We start from the raw sequence: 21,573 nt of genomic DNA, 5'->3' as shown, positions 1-21,573 counted from the left end.
AAACAGGAAGTACACAGAGGTTCAGACAGGAGGAGAGACAGCACGGGGAGAGCACGGACATAACGTGCTGGGGAAAACATGGAATAAAACACAAGGAGGGGAAACAAGGGCTCACAGATACACAGAGGGGCACACAGGGGGTAATCAAATAAGGAACATCTCAACAGAACAACCTAGAAACCATGGCATAAATAAAGAACAAAACACAAAACACACGAAAACTAAGAATGCTGGGCCAACATGGCCCAGGATCATGACCTTAGCTGGAGCAGGAGCGTGCCGCTGAATGTGCTTAACACTGTGCTCATATATAAGAACATTCACATGCTGGCAAAACTGCCTGTCAGTCTGGGTCCTTGTTACAACAACACTGTTATAATAAAAACTACTTCTTGTTGAGTTGTTGCCTTGCACAAAGAACAGAGATTTATATGACCTCTCTAATCTATATTAACTGATCAAAGTGTGTTTAAGGTTCTGTATAATTAGTTAGTAAGGTTTGTTGTTCTTTTGCAAGGTTTAGGATTATCCTAAATTACATTTTCCTTGAGGTTGGCTTGGATAAGTGATGGATGAATGGAATTTTACTGCAGTCACAGAAATCCTCAGCAGAGAGGATGAAAGGAGTTCCACTGGATCACATTAGATAAATATAAAAAAAAGAGATGTATTTCATTTTACAGACTATGGGTAAGATTTACAAAGTGGAGCAAATTATTGTGATGCTGCAATCCCAGGATGATCTCCCAACAGTGTGCCATAATTTATTTGCAGCCAGTTAACTTCAGTAAAAACCAGCAAACCTGAGGAGGAGGCATGAGGTAGAGAGGGATGTAGGCCCTGTCCAAAATAAATTATTGTATACTCAGATTTAAAATCACAAATGTGGGTCTTTCTGAAAACAGCAAGATAAAGTCTCTGCCATGTGCATAAATGCGTGAATTGCTTTGTATTTTTAATAGCACACTGTTACTGTACATTATTCATTAAAGTCAATGTGTGTGCACTGCTAAGAAAAAGTTCCATTCAATTAATTTTTGCTCTGTTTCAGTTTAGTCCCAGTATTACTGAGATGCAAAAGATGGGGCTAACCTCTAAGCACGCAGCATGAAGACTGAAGAGTTTTAGGACAGGGACAAGTTTTTGCCACTGCAATAACAACTTTTAGTCATCCACGCAAAGTACACTTATTCTAATAAACAGCCCCTTAGCTGCTATCATAACCATAACAGGCATATAAAAGGATTTCTTTTGGTGTTTTTTTTTGTACAATTTGGAGTAAATTGTGTTCAGACTTTGTAATTTACTTTTGTGTAACTCACTGAAATATTACAAACAAACAACCTTTATTTGTCACATTAGCAATCATACAGAGTACAGCATGTAGTGAAATGCTTGTGTCCGAGCTGCGGACAGGCTGCAGACATAGCCGCGCCATTCCAGGGCTTGGTTTTTAGCATGTGGGGTCTAGCCCGGACCCTTACTGGATGCTGGGTGGGAATTGAACTTGTGACTCCCGCTCCTCCTAAAAGTGAAACTCTTACAACCAGACATGCATAATCTAAAAAAGGCTTTGTGCTGCTGCAGACGTTAGTAAATCACGCCCTAAATGTTCCTCCTTTAAAATTCCAACCTTTGAAATGAAGAGATATTTTTATAGGCTGCTCCTTTTTATATAACCTTCATAAGACAAGGTTATATAAATGGGTAAGGGAACACTGGTGAAGTAAGATCACCAATCCATCTTCTTCACATTGTAGTTTCATCACGGTGGACATTTGGTGTCATGTGTCAACGTTTGGAGTCTCAGTGCACCCATCTTCTCTTTTATATGTATAAAACATGGACATCTTTGAAAATTATCCACAGATACTGATAGCATTTTTTAGACCGTTGCTGTAGATTAGATATTTGCCTGTAGAGACTTTAATTATTTTTTTCCAGTTGTCTATGTGATACATGCATTTTTGAATTGAATCTTCTTAATTGACTAAACATGCACTGGCATCAGCACAAGTCCTCTACAAAACGTAAGCATATTTTTTAGCTATAGGGATGGTCATGCATCTAACAACAACAGTATGCTATGCCACTAACAAATGGACAGTGTAGAACACAGACACCCATTACCAAATAGCAGCAAAACATCTGAAGCATGCCAGCAACAGAATTCCGTCTGGAAATAAAATGTTATCAGTTTATTATTTTATTAGATGTTTTTGTGAGAATGAATTGCTTGAGTTCTTGCATGTGACTTGTGAGGTTCCACGACTTTGACCTTTGATTGCCTGTGCTGTGCTGTAATTCAAGCAACATGCATTTTTGATGGTTTTCTGGTTTGTCTTTAAGTTTATTTAGCAGTACAGGTAAAAGTTCATCTGACAGTGGATAGAATTTACTTCACTACATCATTTATCCTGCACCAATATTGCTTGTGGGTAAAAAAGAAGAAGGAAATAACTGAAAAGAAAACAACTTCTCAGAAGACAAAAACATTGCTCTTAAAACAAATTTATCTCTTAATTGTTCTCCAGATGCAGTCACTTTTTTGTGAGTTGTTTCACTAACAAAATCCAATCTGAACCAATAAAATCTGATAAACTTTTCAAAATGATATATTTGAACAGAACTTGCCTGAATCTCTTTTTTTGTATCTTTGGCTTTCACATTTTGTACTGTCACAACTATCACATCCGAGCCTGTCTTCTCTGTCTATGTTTATGATTACATCTACTGTGACAACTTGATAATGATGATTTAGGGGATGTGTAATGTTTAAGTTATAATAAATAGTGAAGTTACCAGTATGCTTATGTTTGGGTAATAAGCAGATGCACCTGAATGATTATTTTTTCAGATGACTAAAAGAATCCATTTCACTGAGAAGGACCTCCATTATTTTTCCATAACTGTGTCTTTTCCCTGATATTAACTGAAAGCTAAATAGGTCTCCATTTTCTTAAGTAGGAGGAGCCACATCACAGTGGATGTAGACTTAGATGTTTGGGAAAAGCAGGGAGGCTGTTGAAAGCACATAACCTGTTTAATCTTTAATTTTTTCTGACTCAGAAAACTTTGGCACACACAAACAGGAAATGGAACTTGGACAAGTTACACAGTAGCTCTCTCAGTTGTTTTTCTTATATTAACAAACAGAAAAATGCAAAAGAAGATGGAGAATGTGTTCATAGTACTCCTCTGCTGTCATGCTGTGTTTCCAGGTAAGATCATATTTCAAGTATTTTTTATAAAGTTCTCCTTAACTTATAGCAGCTTAAATTGCAAGCGACTTTGACTTTTAGTTTCACTATGAGCTGTTGCAATTTCATTTAGTTATTCTCAAGTTCAGAGGAAAGATAAAAAGCCCCTGACATGTCAAATTATTTTCGAGGGACTGTATAGATAAAGCCTTTTTTATGGTATAGTTTATCACTGATTAAAATGCAAGTTTACTTACTTGGTTAGAGAGTTGTAGCTCTTTAAAATGTTTCAGCGGTTAGTGAATGATGAATATGCCATTGAATATTCTCATGTCCAAATCACCACATGTGAGCCTAAACAGGCAAAAATGTTAAAAACATTTAATTTTAATACAATTGAAATTAACAGCTGCAATTTGAGATCCCTCCCCACCCGGAATTTCTATTTATTGTAATATTTCAAAATAATCACAAATACATATTCTACTCAAAGCATATTTAAATGATCTTTTCTTTTAAAAAGTAAGTCTTCATTTAAATTCATTTTAATAATGTGATAAATATAATAAATAAAAAAATGTTTAGTTTCATTGATATTTTACAAAAAAAATAAATAAATAAATAAAAATAGATGCATAGGCCAAAATGATATTAGCAATTCTAAGAGTTAATTTTAAATTTTCATTTACTTGTTGACCATTAATGCAATTTTACCTAGCAGCAACAGCTAGTATTTATATATCATAAATACTAAAAACCACATCAAACGGTTAGTATTTAATCCAGGGTGTAGTTTTCCAATGTTGCAGAGGCCACAGTTCATGTAAGTCTAAATATGTGTCACAGATATTTTTTAGTGATATATCCAGTTGCAGCCATGTAAACTCCAGTAACAGTGTTATGAGTTAAAGTGTTTTCAAGTTAATGCTAAACACGAAATAAGTTTGACTGATATGCTTGTCCTTCTTAAATGGTAAACGGTAAATGGTAAATGGCCTGTATTTGTATAGCGCTTTACTTAGTCCCTATGGACCCCAAAGCGCTTTACACTACATTCAGTCATCCACCCATTCACACACACATTCACACAAATAATCATAACCCCACACAAAAATTTCCCTTTCTGTATGGACACCAAGTAAAAAAATATAACAAAAACATTCTTGATTATACTATTGACAGTCATACATAAAAATGACCTAATACAAAGTCCCATCAATTTTACAGTAAAACATTCCTTGAAGTATTTCTTCACTGAAACCACTGAAATCCAAAGCATCCCTGAGTTTGTGGCTGTTGCACTTGTCGATGAAGTTCAGATAGGTGACTGCAATAGCAGCGGAAGGGGACCAGAACTCAAAGCACACTGGATTAAAAATCTCTTAAAGGATGATCCTCAACACCTGGAGTGGTACATTTTTCAGTGTTTAGATAATCATCAGTTCTTCAAAGGTCACATTGAGAGGATAAAGCGACGTTTCAACCAAACTGAAGGTATGGATTTGTTTCATTTGACTGCTGATGATTGTTGAAATTATTATTATTCGTTTATTTTAAAATACAAGATTGATGTTGAATGGGTCAAGTGGGTGAATTTAGCAAAGGTGAAGAGTGGTGGGTGAGGTTCAGGAGGTAGAGCAAGTCATCTACTAATTGGAAGATTTGTGGGATGATCCCTGGCTGCTCTAGTGTAAATGCCAAATATCCTTGTGGAAGATACTAACCACAAGATGGTCTCTGATGCATCCATTGCAGTGTGAAAGAGGCATGTTAAAGTGCTTTGAGTGCTCTATAATGGGCTATATAAAAACGAGAAAAAATTATTTGGGTATGGTGAACACCTACTTTAAGAAGAGGGAGGTACAGTACATAGGGTATTGTGTTAAATCAAGACGAGCAAACAACTGAACGGTGGAAGTTGAATAAAGAAGAATGTTGCATAGAATTCAAAGGTGAGACAGGCTGTGCGTAGTAAGGAAGAGTTACCAGATGACTGGGAAAGTACATCTGTATTGAGAGAAACTGCTAAGAAGGTGTTTGGTGTATTCTCTAGAAAGAGGAAAGAGGACAAGTAAACTTGGTGGTGGACTTAGAAAGTACAGGAAAGTATTTAAAGGAAGCAGTCACCAAAGAGAAAGTGGAATAGCCAGGGAGATGAAGACAGTAGACAGGAGTACTGGGAGGCTAGGTGTGTAGCAAAGAGAAAGAAAAGGCTTATAGCAAGTTGTATGTAAGGCTGGACACTAAGGAAGGAGGAAAAGACTTGTATTGATTGGCTAGTAGTAATGGGAATTGAATTTAGCGATTCTAATTCAATTATTGATATCACTTCTCAATTCTATTCTTTATTAATTCTCATTTGGTTCTCATTGGCTCCACTTTAAGAGTCACCACCATCACTATCAACCATATTACATTTGTGCAAATTAATTGCATGCTGTGTTGTCAAATGTTTTTGCATGTTGGAGGTATTTCCCCTCTTTGTTGTTGCAGTTATTACTCAAAAAACTACTGATGACTGATTGAAAAATCAGAGCTTATGGAAGGGTGAAGGATTAAAGAACGGGGTACTCGGGAATGCTCCTCTGGGCCATATCCTTGCTAGTCAATGAGAAACCGGTGATGCCTCGATGTCAGCTGTCTACAATCTGGCTGACGGTGTAGGCCGGGTGATGGGCAAGTGATAGTGGGTTGGACAGAGGACATAATGGACTAGACTGAACAGGTTTGATTTCAGAGACATGGAATGTAGGATGAATTTGTAGGGATGGAGGCAACTTGAGTTTCACTGCAGAGGGGCTGATCACTGAGTCAGTCTCATACGGTCCAATGTAATGGGAGCAAGTTTATAAGTTAGAGATTTTAAAGGAATGTTTTTAGCAGAAAGCCATACCTTTTGAATAGTTACAAAGCTAGGAGTGGGAGTCCTGTGGGAATCGGTATACACCTTAATTTGTTTAGTGGTTGTGAGCAAAGCCTCTCTGGTCTGAGTCCAGATCTACTGGCTCTATTGTAGGTATACAGAGGGCATGGTCATGATCTTTCTCTATTGCATACAGCTGCTTTTATTTCTGGCAAAGATGGAACAAGCTGCCACATAGTCCTTGATGTCTTTCTCCAGAGTATCCCACTAGAAGTAAGGTCTGAGGAGTGAGAGGTTTCTATCAAACCATGGTGACAGGGAAACTGGGTGGTGTGAGCCTAATGGATCACAGCAGAGTGTCACATAGCAACGGTTGGGGGTACTGGAACTCAAATCAGGCTCATCTCGCAGAGCCTTTCTAATGGTCTCCAAATCCCATGTTAGGAACCCCACCGTGAACAGGGTAAGGCTGGCTGATGTCAGAGAACTGATGTGAGAGGGTGTCCTGTTTGAAATTCCTTGAACCTATGAGATGTTGTAATAGAAACAGTTGCACCACTATTTTCCTTCTCAGGAACACAAACTGAAATCAGCTGATTGTAGCGCAAGTGCAAGTGGAACAGATAAGCAGGATCGATAGGAACTGGACTATTGGGGACTAGTTCGTCCTTATCAGCTAGGCAGAGAGATTCAGCTGGAAATGATGTGCAGCAGGTTAGGATGATCAACGATAGAAATTAAAATATACTAAAGAGAGAAGAGAATATGTTAGGAAGGTGGAAGGAGTACTTTGGGGATGAATGAAGAAAATGTGAGAGAGAGAGAAGTTGACACATGGAAGACAGTGAATCATAAAGTGCAGAGGATTAGTTACAAACAAACTAACTAACTAACAAAACAGTTTAGCGGGATCAATAGGCAAACAGGTTGACTAGTAGCCAGAAGCCAGAGGGAAAAAAATAAGAATCTTCAACGCTGATAGACTGATTTTTGTACCAGTTGCAGGTGTAGAGCCTTTGATTTTGTGTTTGCATTGTTTCTTCATCGATTAGGTGTGATATCTGCTTGTTTCTCACTTGTTTATTGCAATTAATGTTGCTGTCTCTATTTTCAGGTGTTCATATTTTGCAAAGAATGAATGGCTGTGAATGGGATGATGAGACTGGAGAAATTAATGGGTTTAATCAGTATGGTTATGATGGAGAAGACTTTCTAGCTTTTGACCTGCAGACAGTGACATGGATTGCTCCAAAACCACAGGCTGTCATCACCAAAATGAGATGGAATACTGAAAAAACTCGATTGGAATACAATAAAAACTTTTTCACCTCTAAATGCCCTGATTTACTAAAGAAATATGTGCACTATGGGAGGAACTTTCTGCAGACAGCAGGTAGAATTATAGAATCTCATCTAGTAAAAAAGAGAATTCATATTGCCTTCTTGTATTAATTTTTTAAATTTACAGTAAATTTCAAAAACCTGTCTCTCTGCAGTTCTTCCCTCAGTGTCTCTCCTCCAGAAGACTCCCTCCTCTCCAGTCAGCTGCCACGCTACAGGTTTCTATCCTGACAGAGCCTTGATGTTCTGGAGGAAAGATGGAGAGGAGATCCATGAAGGTGTTGATCCTGGCGAGATCCTCCCGAACAATGACGGGACCTTCCAGATGAGTGTTGATCTGAAACTTTTATCACTTACACTTGAAGAGTGGCAGAGGTATGACTGTGTGTTTCAGCTCTCTGGAGTTAGTAGCGACATTATCACCAAACTGGACAAAACAGTGATCAGGACCAACCGGGGTAAGACTGAAACCTGCAGGGATTTTGAAAATATCATTTGGTTTTCTTGAGCTTTCAAATTATCACACTTGGCTTACTCCAACTGTGACAAGTAATAAATATTAACATGCAATATAAGTCATGGCTAAAACTGGGATCAGAGTAAATGTAATGGAGCAGCAGTAGTGGTGTGTTGCTGTTTCACTCAGACACTCATTAACTATCAGGTCCTTTCTTTTTCATTTTTAACTCATTCTTTAATACCTGAACACATTTTTTCTGTACTATTGACATATGTCAAGTGTTGAAATATTTTGTTCAGCAGAGAAGCCCACTGACATGGTGATCTTCATCAGTGCTGCAATGGTTGTTCTAGTTTTCATCCTCATCCTCATCGCAGCTGTGGTATCTGTAGCTTACAAAAAGAAGAAAGGTGAGAAATCTAAATGGGAGAAATATTTATTTTTATTTTTTGAATTCGTGAATCCATACTGTCACATGAGTTTGGTTACAAATGGCCAAAATCTAAAATGAGAGTATGAGTTTTAGAGCCATAGGACCATGACAGTATAATAGTGATGTGAGAGCAAACCAATCAAATTAATAGAAATTGAAATGGGCTTCTTCATTCTGAACAGGAAAGAGGAACACAAAAATCAATAGATGACGGAGGCACACAAAATGTATGTGAAATGAAAAAACTCTAACAACTGATAAAAGTTTTTTGTTTATTTCAGCTGAATATTCTCCGCCCAGTAAGTAAAACCTGCTTGTATTATATATGTAATTTGTGAGATGTGATGTGTCATTAAAGATATTAAAGGATTACATTTTAAGACATGCACAGATTTATGCAAAAGCAAAACCTTTTTGCCAGTGCAGATCATCTTTGTTATTTATACTCTTGCTTGCTTGACCATAACTAATCGTCTCTCTGTTGAACTGGGGAGCAGGGGCACGTTTGCAAACAGAAACCACCAGTCACTGCATATTACACCTTTGAAAAGTTTTGAAAATATCCAGATTGTATGTTTTTGATCTTACAGTACCTGATAATGGTTCTGAGCAGGCTGAGAGACTAAATCAAATGTGACTGGCCTGCAAGCAGTTCTGCTCTCCACTCTCTGTATGGCTTTCCTCTGGATGCTTCATCAGCTTCTACAGTTCAAAGACTTACATTAAAAACTCTAGTCATGTTTTACTCATTACAATTACCGAAAGCATTTTAAAGACCACTGTTGAACAGGTTGCTACACCTGCTGTAGATTAGTGCACAATTAGATATTCGTATGTAGACGGAAATTTTTTTCCAGCTGTCTGTGTTTAGACGTATTTGATTTTTTAATCTGCTTCACTGTACACATGCACTAGAATCATCACTCTTCTATAAAACAAGTATTAAATTTAATGTATGTTATGCAATGACAGTTTGGTTGTTAGGCATAAAACAAACATGTTTTACCATTGAAAAATTGTCAGTGAACAAAATAAAAAAATAACAAGAAAACATCTGAAGCATGCCTGGAGCAAAATCTGAGTGTTACTTGCTTATGTGTTGTTTTGTTAATGAATGGTAAATTATTTGATTTTGTGCTGGTTGCTTTATTGCTGCAAGTTATGGTCATTTATATCAAATATATATCTGCTTTAGTGATCAATATAATTTCAGAAGGTGAAATACTTTCACCAGTTTCAGTCTGTATTTCGTTCAGCTTACTGAAACATAAAGTTGAACATAGTTGAGAGGAGTCATATCAAGTACATCTAATGTATACTGATAACTCTTTTATGTTCTTATACTGCCCAGTGTCCTCAAAATATGCTGTGCACTAACTTTACAAATAATATACTTTAATAAATGTTATGAGACAAAAATGGTAAATGGTAAATGGCCTGTATTTATATAGCGCTTTACTAGTCCCTAAGGACCCCAAAGCGCTTTACATATCCAGTCATCCACCCATTCACACACACATTCACACACTGGTGATGGCAGCTACATTGTAGCCACAGCCACCCTGGGGCGCACTGACAGAGGCGAGGCTGCCGGACACTGGCGCCACCGGGCCCTCTGACCACCACCAGTAGGCAACGGGTGAAGTGTCTTGCCCAAGGACACAACGACCGAGACTGTCCAAGCCAGGGCTCGAACCGGCAACCTTCCGATTACAAGGCGAACTCCCAACTCTTGAGCCACAATGATTATTTTCAGTATAAATATTGCAATATTTGTTTTTGGATAATTTACACATGTTGTAGAATTATATTTTGGAGCCTACTGTACTCAACTTTATACAGTTTATATGTGTGGGGTAGTTATAAAAAAGCAAAGAGACACGTTATCATGATCCTGGTCATACCTCTGCAAAACAAAAGCAATGAATTTATTAATATTAGCAATAAATTTATTTTATTTATATTTCTAATTCTGTTTTTTTTTTCTCTGTGAGCTGTTTCTCTGCCTTAAGGAGGCTCCACTCCATTGCTTCATTTATTGCAGAACAAGAGTCACATGATGCTGCTCTGTGAACACCAATCACCTTTTTTTTCCTCCTTTCTTTCTTTCCTTCTTTTCTTATCCTATCCTGTCTGGCAGCATTTGCAATCAGAATTATGATATACATGCACTGTTGTGCCAAATACATTTTGCTTTTTTAAGATGAGCTCTAAAAATTATCTATAAATGTTTTTATCTGTTTATTTAATCATTTTTATCAGTGTTATTTCTGTTATTAAATTATATGTAATACAGTCAGAGGTGGGAAACAACAAAGTACAAATACTTCATTACTGTACTTACAGTGGGGCAAAAAAAGTATTTAGTCAGCCACCGATTGTGCAAGTTCCCCCACTTAAAATGAAGACAGAGGTCAGTAATTTGCACCAGAGGTACACTTCAACTGTGAGAGACAGAATGTGAAAAAAAAAAATCCATGAATTCACATGGTAGGATTTGTAAAGAATTTATTCGGAAATTAGGGTGGAAAATAAGTATTTGGTCACCTCAAACAAGGAAAATCTCTGGCTCTCACAGACCTGTAACGTCTTCTGTAAGAAGCTTTTCTGTCCCCCACTCGTTACCTGTATGAATGGCACCTGTTTGAACTCATCATCTGTATAAAAGACACCTGTCCACAGCCTCAAACAGTCAGACTCCAAACTCCGCCATGGCCAAGACCAAAGAGCTTTTGAAAGACACCAGGAAAAGTATTGTAGACCTGCACCAGACTGGGAAGAGTGAATCTACAATAGGCAAGCAGCTTGGTGTGAAAAAATCAACTGTGGGAGCAATCATCAGAAAATGGAAGACATACAAGACCACTGATAATCTCCCACGATCTGGGGCTCCACACAAGATCTCATCCCGTGGGGTCAAAATGATCATGAGAACGGTGAGCAAAGATCCCAGAACCACACGGGGGGACCTGGTGAATGACCTGCAGAGAGCTGGGACCAAAGTAACAAAGGTCACCATCAGTAACACACTACAACGGCAGGGAATCAAATCCCGCAGTGCCAGACGTGTTCCGCTGCTGAAGCCAGTGCATGTCCAGGCCCGTCTGAAGTTTGCCAGAGAGCACATGTATGATACAGCAGAGGATTGGGAGAATGTCATGTGGTCAGATGAAACCAAAGTAGAACTTTTTGGTATAAACTCAACTCGTCGTGTTTGGAGGAAGAAGAATACTGAGTTGCATCCCAAGAACACCATACCTACTGTGAAGCATGGGGGTGGAAACATCATGCTATGGGGCTGTTTTTCTGCCAAGGGGACAGGACGACTGATCCGTGTTAAGGACAGAATGAATGGGGCCATGTATCGTGAGATTTTGAGCCAAAACTTCCTTCCATCAGTGAGAACTTTGAAGATGAAACGAGGCTGGGTCTTCCAACATGACAATGATCCAAAACACACCGCCCGGGCAACAAAGGAGTGGCTCCGTAAGAAGCATTTGAAAGTCCTGGAGTGGCCTAGCCAGTCTCCAGACCTCAACCACATAGAAAATCTGTGGCGGGAGTTGAAAGTCCGTGTTGCTCGGCGACAGCCCCAAAACATCACTGCTCTCGAGAAGATCTGCATGGAGGAATGGGCCAAAATACCAGCTACTGTGTGTGCAAACCTGGTAAAGACCTATAGTAAATGTTTGACCTTTGTTATTGCCAACAAAGGTTATGTTACAAAGTATTGAGTTGTATTTTTGTTATTGACCAAATACTTATTTTCCACCCTGATTTACGAATAAATTCTTTACAAATCCTACCATGTGGATTCATGGATTTTTTTTTCACATTCTGTCTCTCACAGTTGAAGTGTACCTCTGGTGCAAATTACTGACCTCTGTCATCATTTTAGGTGGGGGAACTTGCACAATCGGTGGCTGACTAAATACTTTTTTGCCCCACTGTACTCAAAAGAGTTCATTCTGAATTCATTCAGAGTATTTTAGACATGCCTTTCATAATCAGAAGGAGCAAGTAAAAAACAAAAAACAATTGAAACCTCTATTAATTCTCACTGCACACACAAGAAATTGAAAAAATAAAACACACCAGCAACTATTGCTGGAGAGAAGTTACTACTGAAAGTAATATGTTAATCTTAAATATATACAGTGCACTCACTATATTTATATATCTACATTCAAACTCAGTCAATTACTATACATCCACTACGGCAACTCAAAACTTTATTTATAACCCTCTAATGAACATAAATGGCATTTTAAACACACTCAACAATGTTTGCAGCAGTATTTGTAAAACCAACTGTGCCTTAAACAGTTCACTGCTTACTCATTTGCATTTTCACACTCACACACACACACCGTCTAAAAATAGCAGCAAGCAGTCAGTGCATTGCTGACTCGACACACAGCCTCCTCTCACACCAAACTCTCTTATTTTATATTACAAAGACGTCTTATATTTACAACCACTGTCAGATCTGTCAGCTTTAGCGCCTAAACAATTTCGACAAATTTAAAATAACCGCCCAGCGGATAAACTCTCAGTTTTTTACGACCAATTCACCAGTATCAGACTCTAACTGTTTCTGGTCTAATCTCTAACATCCCTAAGTTAATTTAAAAGCGTCAACCAACCCAAACTTTGCCTGAAGCTCTATTTTTGGCGTTTCACAGCCAAGGCTTACCCCAAAGTTTTAAGTTAAAATTACATGCCCGAAGTCCAACTTCTGCTGGCCAAAAAAGCACAGACTACCGTTCCAAACGGTAAGGAGACTCTAACTCCTAGCTTAATTCCAGGATTCCCTGTACCCCACAGTCAAGCCAAACTGAACTAACCCTCTTCGCCGAGAGGTCAATGTCGCGCGTCCACGACAAGGAGGGAGCGTAACCTCCGGGCTCTGCGCTTCCTAGCAGACTCTAACTGCCGTTCTAGAATAATTTATAATACTTTGAAACAACAATCAACACCCAAAACAAGTGTATGACTGAGGCAGATCTACCCTGATGGACAATGGGGACTCTAACCCACAAAATGACCAACAAAGGTCTGACCTAATGACCAACCGGGACTTTAACCCACAAAATGACCAAATTCCCTACCAAACTACTTGAGACTCTAACTCAATTTCTTTGGGACTTCAACCCAGTATTTAAACTTTTCTTAGCAGACTCTAACTGCTTTAACTTCTTCTTAGCATACTCTAACTGCTTCAACTCATGAGATTTTTTCATCAAAATCAAAACAGACACCCACCAGTAATTTCAGTGAGTAGACTTAAATTTTATCATGTCCAATTTGGCACACTTTGGAAATAATTCAACAGGTAGTGCCTTACCTTTGGATAAGCCGGCTTCTGCCCACTCACTTCGACCACTGGCACTCATGTCTGCCCGTCCGACCACCTCAGACCACCGAATTTCTCCATCTACACCTCCAATTCTCTCCCTCCTCAACCACCGGACAAAGCCCCCAAATGTTAAGGTTCACATAATTGAGGAAGGAGAGTACAAACAACCTGGTCCAGAAGATCTTGGTCAAACAATTGATTTTAATGAATACACGCGTGGGAAGAATAATCTGTACGCAGACAGGAATTAATCTTCAACTTAATCAAAGCATACACAGATTTTTATAGCATCAGGGTTTGAATTAATGACGCCCCTTCATACGTCACAGACAGAATACATACATACGTCAAATCAAAACCACAATGACTTTTAACACAGTTTAAAAGAACGTTGTCTTTGTCTCGTCTGGAACACGAGCCCCACATCCTGCCAGACGCTGTTCCTCTTTCCAGAGACAAACATGACCAACTTCTCACCTATAAATGAGTCTACTAATGTGTGTGTATGTATATGTTGACCTTACATGCCCTCTCATCTCACCCGTTGCACTTCTGACCTTTTACCAGACCAGAGGCTCATCCTTATGTGTAATAACCTAACTGAAACTACTATGTACTATGTTGAATAAATGTTTTAATAAAGAACCTCTACTAAGGGCTTAGTAAAAGAATATAAAAGTATAACAGACAATTTGAATAACCTAGTAATTCAAATAGCCTCATCTAACCTGCTCAGAATAACTTAGACTCTGCTTTCACTTCTGCTTTCCCTTCTGCAAACTCTCTGCAACTTCCTGTCAGCCTGCAACTTATTCTTTCTAAAAGACACACACTGTTTAAACCTCTGAATACAATATCAATGCTGCAGATTCTATTATTAATGCAATGGTAATGATGATGATTATTTAACAATAGCAGTAAAATAATTTCCCTGCTCCACAATACCAATTTGTATTTCACGGTTTATCATGGGGTTTCTTAATTAAAAGTATTCTACTTTTTATTATTAGTAAAACTTCTGCAGGTGTCAAGTTGAGTAAGTCTAGTGTTTCACATTCTGTGTAAATGATGTGATTTGGATTGGGTATGCGGGAGAGAATTCTTGGATAGATGAATGATCTGCTTTGGCTTTTAACTGCAGACAAGCAAAGATAAACATCTTCATAGAAAAATACCCTGAGCATACACTTGAATTGTGAAAAGGTCCCTATTGAATACACAACCCAAAATAACTCTATACAGCAGTCAAACTGAAGTAGTGTTTGTTAAAACAAGGAGCTGTAGGGAATCAGTCCAAGTTGAACATGCATCAGATACTCCGAATGTAATCTCAACCAGGAAACATCTTTGGGCTGAACAGACATGTAAAACTCTCTAACTCTTCTCCCACTTGTTCAGTTCTGTGCCAACTCTCTAAACATGATGAAGAAACTTATGTTTCTCCTCCTCCTCTGCCATGCTGCATCTGCAGGTAAGATCGTGATCCATTTTAATAAGTATATTAGTTTGGAATTTGCGTAACGCTGGAGGCTTTTAAAGCTAATCATAAATTAGATGATGTGTAAACAGTAATAATGTGGCAACTGTGACATTAACCAAAAGGTATGCTTAGTGCTTGTTATAATACTGAATTCATTACAAGACCGTTTAATATGTTCAATTCACAATATACTGAGTATAATGTAAGAACATTTCAACTTGTCACAACTCTGAATGATGTTTAAATGTCTTAAATTCTATTTGTCCCACAGCAATACGCTCCTTTAAGATGTATTTTATGATATCATCTGGAGTCCGAAATGTTCCCGAATATTTGGCAGCGGTAAATGTTGAGGATGTTATGATTGCTTACTATAACAGCAACATGAATGAACCTGAACCCAGACAGGACTGGGCAAAAGAAGTGAAGAAAGAGGATCTCCAGCTATGCAAAGAGCATGGTCAGATGATCATACTTTATCAGCAGATGTTAGAAGTTGCAACTGCCAGTTTCAAGCAGCACACAAACCAAACTAAAGGTATGTTAATAATCAGGCACGTGCGGGGGGGGGGGGGGGGGGGGGGCTAGAGGGACTTGAGCACCCGCCCCTTTCCTGATGGGTGCCCAAAGTGCCCTTTTGTTGAGGCAACTTTTTAAAAAAATATATATTATTTTTTTTAATGTGTGTGTGCGTGCGGAGTCCTGTCTGTGCCCCTCAACAATAATATTTAACTATTAATCACAGTTTTGCTAAATAAAAGGATCTGGCTTGCATCAGTCACATGATCACATTTAACCAATGATCGCCCTTGACGGCAGAACGAGCTGGTTACGAGCCGGGAACGAGCTCACAAAGAGCACGCGCATTTTTAGCGGTTCGGAGCTGTAAGAGAAACACAAGTTAACTCAGAGACACAGACTGATGCGACAAACCCAGTAAGTAGGTGTACAGCGTACACTGTAGTGTGTAGCACACAGGAGTATTGGCTTATTACGTACACGTTGGTAAGCTGTCTTGTGGCAACTGACGAACTGAAACAAACGAGCGTGCTGTGTGTGCAACAGCGCGACAAACATTACCTGTCCTTTTATTAACTGCACAAGTAGTGCTGGTCACAGCTGCTGGCTACCTGTGTAAGGCTGTCATGGATCTGTAGCTCTGTCACCGTTTTAGGGAACATATTTAGTTTTAAAGTATTTAGAAACATATTTAGTTTTAAAGTAAGTTTCCGGGCTTTTCCTGCCTTTCTGGAGGGATTATATTTCACTAAAAAACGATCTAATATGCATGTCCACGTAATAATAATTATAATATATTAAAAAACACAAGCTGTATTTTAAAGAACATACATTAAGAAGCAGATTATATTAGATTTATATTTTAAATAAGACAAAAGTTGGATTTTACAGCAGTAAAATGATTGTATCTCTACAGTTTAAAGATGTAATAAGCTTTGCCCCTGCACAGAGTGGATAGTGAAACAAATGGAATCATCATAAATACATTATTTCATATTTATTACTTCCCCCTCCTCTTTGCTTTATTATTGTAGCTCTAGTAATAAATAATAATGTAAGGATTCTGGATCAGCACCGTGATGCCCATAGTATATACAGTATTCTGAAGAAGGTCTGAAATGTCACTGTGTGTGCATGTGTGTGTTTTATTTAGATGGATTTTTAAAACAAATATTACTCATGATATAACATTGTCCAGACATGGCTGGTAAGGACATGAGGAGGAAACAGCAGGAGCTGTGTGAGGCTACTAAAGGCAGGGCTATAACATTTTTCTGTCATCATTTTATTATAGATTAAGTGCTGGAGTTGTTAGGTGTGGATAATTAGATTATAGTTTATTGCAATAGCAAGTTGTGCCTTGTTCTCAGATAGACAGCAAGTGGAGAGTGATATATGAAATGATGGGATGGAAGGAAGAAGAGAAGCAAAGAGTGATTAACAGGCAGAGCCTAATTTATTTCTCACAGTTTTTTGTTGCCTTATGGTTCCAAGCGCTGTCACCAATCTTTGCATTTTGTTATTATCTCATGATACTTGTTTAATCAGCTACCATCTCTCCTATGGACTTTTTAATGTCTACAGTCTCAGATCAACACAGCCCTGCCCTTCCCATATTAGATTCTTGATGAATGTGTGTTGTTGTTATTCAGCCTGGTTCAATGTGCCCCTTTTTAACTTTGAGCACCCGCCCCTTTAAACCTCTCTGCACGGCCCTGTTAATAATTACATGTTTCTGTGGTACGTTCACTTGTATTCCTTTTTTTGTTTGATTTTTTTTTAGATAGAACAATTCTAAGGATGACTAGTGCAAAGAGAATAAAACCACTAAAACAACAGTACCATGTGTTCACACGTCAACTTGCATTGCAATCCTAAAGGGCAAAGTTGCAAAATGTTTTATATCACTCGCACTTTTAGTCGTACTGTGCCACATGCAAAGAGCAGTGAGGAAGCATACCTATGACCTGAAAAAAGAAAAGAAACATTCTTCTGTTCAAATTTTTTAAAATGTACAAAACTGCTTAAATTTCCATACTGTATTGTAGTGTTAAATATAGCTGATAACAATAGCGTATAAAACCAAATAAAACAATTTTTCAGGTGATGTTGTGAGCATTGTCAGCTAATCATAAACATGTTAACATGAGCATCTTGATATTAGCGTAACAACAGGGTGCAACTGCTAGCATGGCTGTGGAGTCCAATTTACTTGACTATTTGCAGTCTTGTCACATTTGTGACAGTGCGATGATTGCTACATAGTCTGGAAATTGGTATTGGGAGATGATCATTAGGCTATGATAAGTTACTGTTATGAAAATATGTACTATAAGTGTAATATCAGTTACTTTAAATTGTGTTGGACCCTGAATAATAGTTCAGTCTCTCTTTCTCAGGTGTTCACATAATCCAGGAGTTGACTGGTTATGAGTTGGAAGATGAGACTGAAAAGGTCACTGGGATTAAACAGTTTGGTTATAATGGAGAAGACTTCATTGCACTGGACATCGAAACAGAGACATGGATCTCTTCAAACCCACAGGCTGAAATCACAAAACAAATATGGAACGCACACACCAATAAGGGGTTTTGGAAGAACGTATTCGCAACTACTTTCCCGGCATGGTCCAGCATGTATATGAATTATGCTGAAAGTTTTGTGCATAGAAAAGGTACAGTCACATTACACACACACACAAACACACACACACACACACACACACACACACACACACACACACACACACACACATATGTATATATATATATATATATATATATATATATATATATATATATATATATATATATATATATATATATATATATATATACAGTGGGGCAAAAAAGTATTTAGTCAGCCACCGATTGTGCAAGTTCCCCCACCTAAAATGATGACAGAGGTCAGTAATTTGCACCAGAGGTACACTTCAACTGTGAGAGACAGAATGTGAAAAAAAAAAAATCCATGAATCCACATGGTAGGATTTGTAAAGAATTTATTCGTAAATCAGGGTGGAAAATAAGTATTTGGTCAATAACAAAAATACAACTCAATACTTTGTAACATAACCTTTGTTGGCAATAACAGAGGTCAAACGTTTACTATAGGTCTTTACCAGGTTTGCACACACAGTAGCTGGTATTTTGGCCCATTCCTCCATGCAGATCTTCTCGAGAGCAGTGATGTTTTGGGGCTGTCGCCGAGCAACACGGACTTTCAACTCCCGCCACAGATTTTCTATGGGGTTGAGGTCTGGAGACTGGCTAGGCCACTCCAGGACTTTCAAATGCTTCTTACGGAGCCACTCCTTTGTTGCCCGGGCGGTGTGTTTTGGATCATTGTCATGTTGGAAGACCCAGCCTCGTTTCATCTTCAAAGTTCTCACTGATGGAAGGAGGTTTTGGCTCAGAATCTCACGATACATGGCCCCATTCATTCTGTCCTTAACACGGATCAGTCGTCCTGTCCCCTTGGCAGAAAAACAGCCCCATAGCATGATGTTTCCACCCCCATGCTTCACAGTAGGTATGGTGTTCTTGGGATGCAACTCAGTATTCTTCTTCCTCCAAACACGACGAGTTGCGTTTATACCAAAAAGTTCTACTTTGGTTTCATCTGACCACATGACATTCTCCCAATCCTCTGCTGTATCATCCATGTGCTCTCTGGCAAACTTCAGACGGGCCTGGACATGCACTGGCTTCAGCAGCGGAACACGTCTGGCACTGCGGGATTTGATTCCCTGCCATTGTAGTGTGTTACTGATGGTGACCTTTGTTACTTTGGTCCCAGCTCTCTGCAGGTCATTCACCAGGTCCCCCCGTGTGGTTCTGGGATCTTTGCTCACCGTTGTCATGATCATTGTGACCCCACGGGATGAGATCTTGTACATATATATATATATATATATATATATATATATATATATATATATATATATATATATATATATATATATATATACTTATAATACTTTACATGTTTTAATGAATAAAATATGTAAAGTATTGTCAAAATGTTGCTTCATTTGTGCATGTTGAGATAATTACAGAAAATACTTTGATGTCTGATTACTGTCATTATAACATCAAATAGACATGTTTAACATTGCCACATAATCATTATCATTTCTAAGGTTTTACATATATTTACATATCATGTTACTATCATTTTCCTCCACAACATTTCTGTCATTACATGAAAGTCTAACTGGTGCCCAGTATCCAAGGCCTAAGAGTTACAAGTAGCTCAAACAATGGGATGTGACACTAAAACTGTTGCTGTAACATAGAATGTCTCTCCAGTTCCTCCTTCAGTGTCTCTCCTACAGAAGACTCCCTCCTCTCCAGTCAGCTGCCATGCTACAGGTTTCTATCCTGACAGAGCCGTGATGTTCTGGAGGAAAGATGGAGAGGAGATACATGAGGATGTGGACCACAAAGAGATACTGCCTAACCATGATGGGACCTTCCAGATGAGTGTTGACCTGGATATTTCATCAATCGGACCTGAAGACTGGAGAAGGTATGACTGTGTGTTTCAGCTCTCTGGTTTTGAGGACAATGTTGTCACGAGACTGAATCAATCAATCACCAGAACCAACTGGGACAAAGGTGAAACTGGAAATAATGAAGGTGAGAAAAACAGTACTGTCAGATGGTTGTGCTTCATTTCAGTTGTAATAACAGGGTTGATTGTCACATTGCTTGTTCCTTGATACCCATTTTGAGCCAACACTTTATTCCTAGATGTGATAAGGAATGGATATTGAAAGATTTTTCAATGATCAGCAATTCATGCGAAAGTAAGAATTGTGACAACCAATCCCTGGTCTATCCCACTTTATATTTATTACCTCACACCAGCTTTTGGTTTAAAGGAGAATGTTTTCTTATAAACTGCAGATGATTGTTGGTTTATTTGTATTTTAGACAGATCCGTTCCTATCATCACTGCCATGGTTGTTCTTGTTGCCATCGTCACTGTTGTTATTGGATTTGCTGGTTACAAAAGAAAGAAAGGTAAGCAGTTAAAGAGTTGAGCTGGTGTTCTTTACCACTGTGCAAAACTGAAGATAATAAAAAAATAAAAAAAAACACAGCAGCAGCACCACACACAGTTATTCTCTCTGTATTCTCTCTTTAAGAATCAAGATTTGGTTTGCTACATAGATCATGGTTTAGTATAGAAAGGAAGACTTTTATATTTAAAAATGTAAGAACTGAAATTATCTGTTTTTCCATTTTGTTTTAGGCAAAAGCACCAACTTGTGTAAGTATAACATGTAGGGAAAAGAAACATTTTATTTATATTGCAATTGCTATTTCTTTTTTATAAATAAAATCCAATCAATGATCAGTGGACTTAAAATGTGTTTTAGATCTTACAGCACCTGTCAACATCTCTGACCTCTCTGAGAGACTGAATCCAGAGACCACATAAGCAAACACAGCTCCCGGACATACAGTGACATCAAGAGTTTAGAATCAGACTCCTTCATTGTCATTATGTCAAAAGCACAATGCAATTACATGCTGTCCCATTCAGTGCAAAGAAAAGCATGGAAAGCAAAGAAAGCAATCTAACTATTCACAGAAATACAAAAGTTGAAAATAAAATTCTAATAAAAACAGAAAATACAGTGCAAATAAATAAACAGATATGTACATTTGTGTGTGTGCTTGAGTCACTATTGATTGCACAGTTTGGACACATCAGTGTTTATTTACTGTCTATTATTTACAATCAAGTTCGTTTGTTTTTGCTTTTATTGAATAAAGAATTTTTGAAGCTGTCACAAACTCACTAAGGCTGCATGAAAGACCTTCTTAATTCAGTTATGGGACTATTAAGATAACGTTGTAGAAATAAGTACAATTTTTTTTGTTTACTTCATTACTTTCATTTTTTC

General features: G+C 38.1%; 2 protein-coding genes across 3 annotated transcripts; both read left to right on the top strand.

The window, feature by feature from the left end:
* The first annotated feature begins 3,087 nt into the window (after positions 1 to 3,087).
* On the top strand, positions 3,088 to 9,350 carry LOC147303076 (major histocompatibility complex class I-related protein 1-like). Of its 2 annotated transcripts, none has more exons than XM_086280617.1 (7): positions 3,088 to 3,221; positions 4,428 to 4,694; positions 7,178 to 7,456; positions 7,560 to 7,862; positions 8,167 to 8,274; positions 8,579 to 8,596; positions 8,888 to 9,350. In XM_086280617.1, the coding sequence occupies exons 1-7, from the start codon at positions 3,161 to 3,163 to the stop codon at positions 8,932 to 8,934; spliced, it is 1,083 nt and encodes a 360-aa protein (XP_086136743.1). In that variant the 5' UTR covers positions 3,088 to 3,160; the 3' UTR covers positions 8,935 to 9,350. The 2 variants fall into 2 exon arrangements, with proteins under 2 accessions (XP_086136743.1, XP_086136742.1); XM_086280616.1 differs by having other exon boundaries at positions 8,164 to 8,274.
* A 5,725-nt stretch (positions 9,351 to 15,075) lies between these two features.
* On the top strand, positions 15,076 to 21,104 carry LOC147303075 (major histocompatibility complex class I-related protein 1-like). The gene is made up of 7 exons (XM_086280619.1): positions 15,076 to 15,127; positions 15,408 to 15,674; positions 18,055 to 18,330; positions 19,967 to 20,296; positions 20,594 to 20,683; positions 20,916 to 20,933; positions 21,052 to 21,104. The coding sequence occupies exons 1-7, from the start codon at positions 15,076 to 15,078 to the stop codon at positions 21,102 to 21,104; spliced, it is 1,086 nt and encodes a 361-aa protein (XP_086136745.1).
* Positions 21,105 to 21,573: the final 469 nt, after the last annotated feature.

This window comes from Aulonocara sp. 'chitande type north' Nkhata Bay, linkage group LG22 (assembly GCF_057382095.1).
Source record: "Aulonocara sp. 'chitande type north' Nkhata Bay isolate Kocher_YH1m ecotype deep benthic linkage group LG22, A_spYH_male_GT1.1, whole genome shotgun sequence".
NCBI lineage: Eukaryota > Metazoa > Chordata > Actinopteri > Cichliformes > Cichlidae > Aulonocara > Aulonocara sp. 'chitande type north' Nkhata Bay.
Note: the sequence above shows the minus strand (reverse complement) of the source record. Positions and strands in the feature narration are given on the sequence as shown.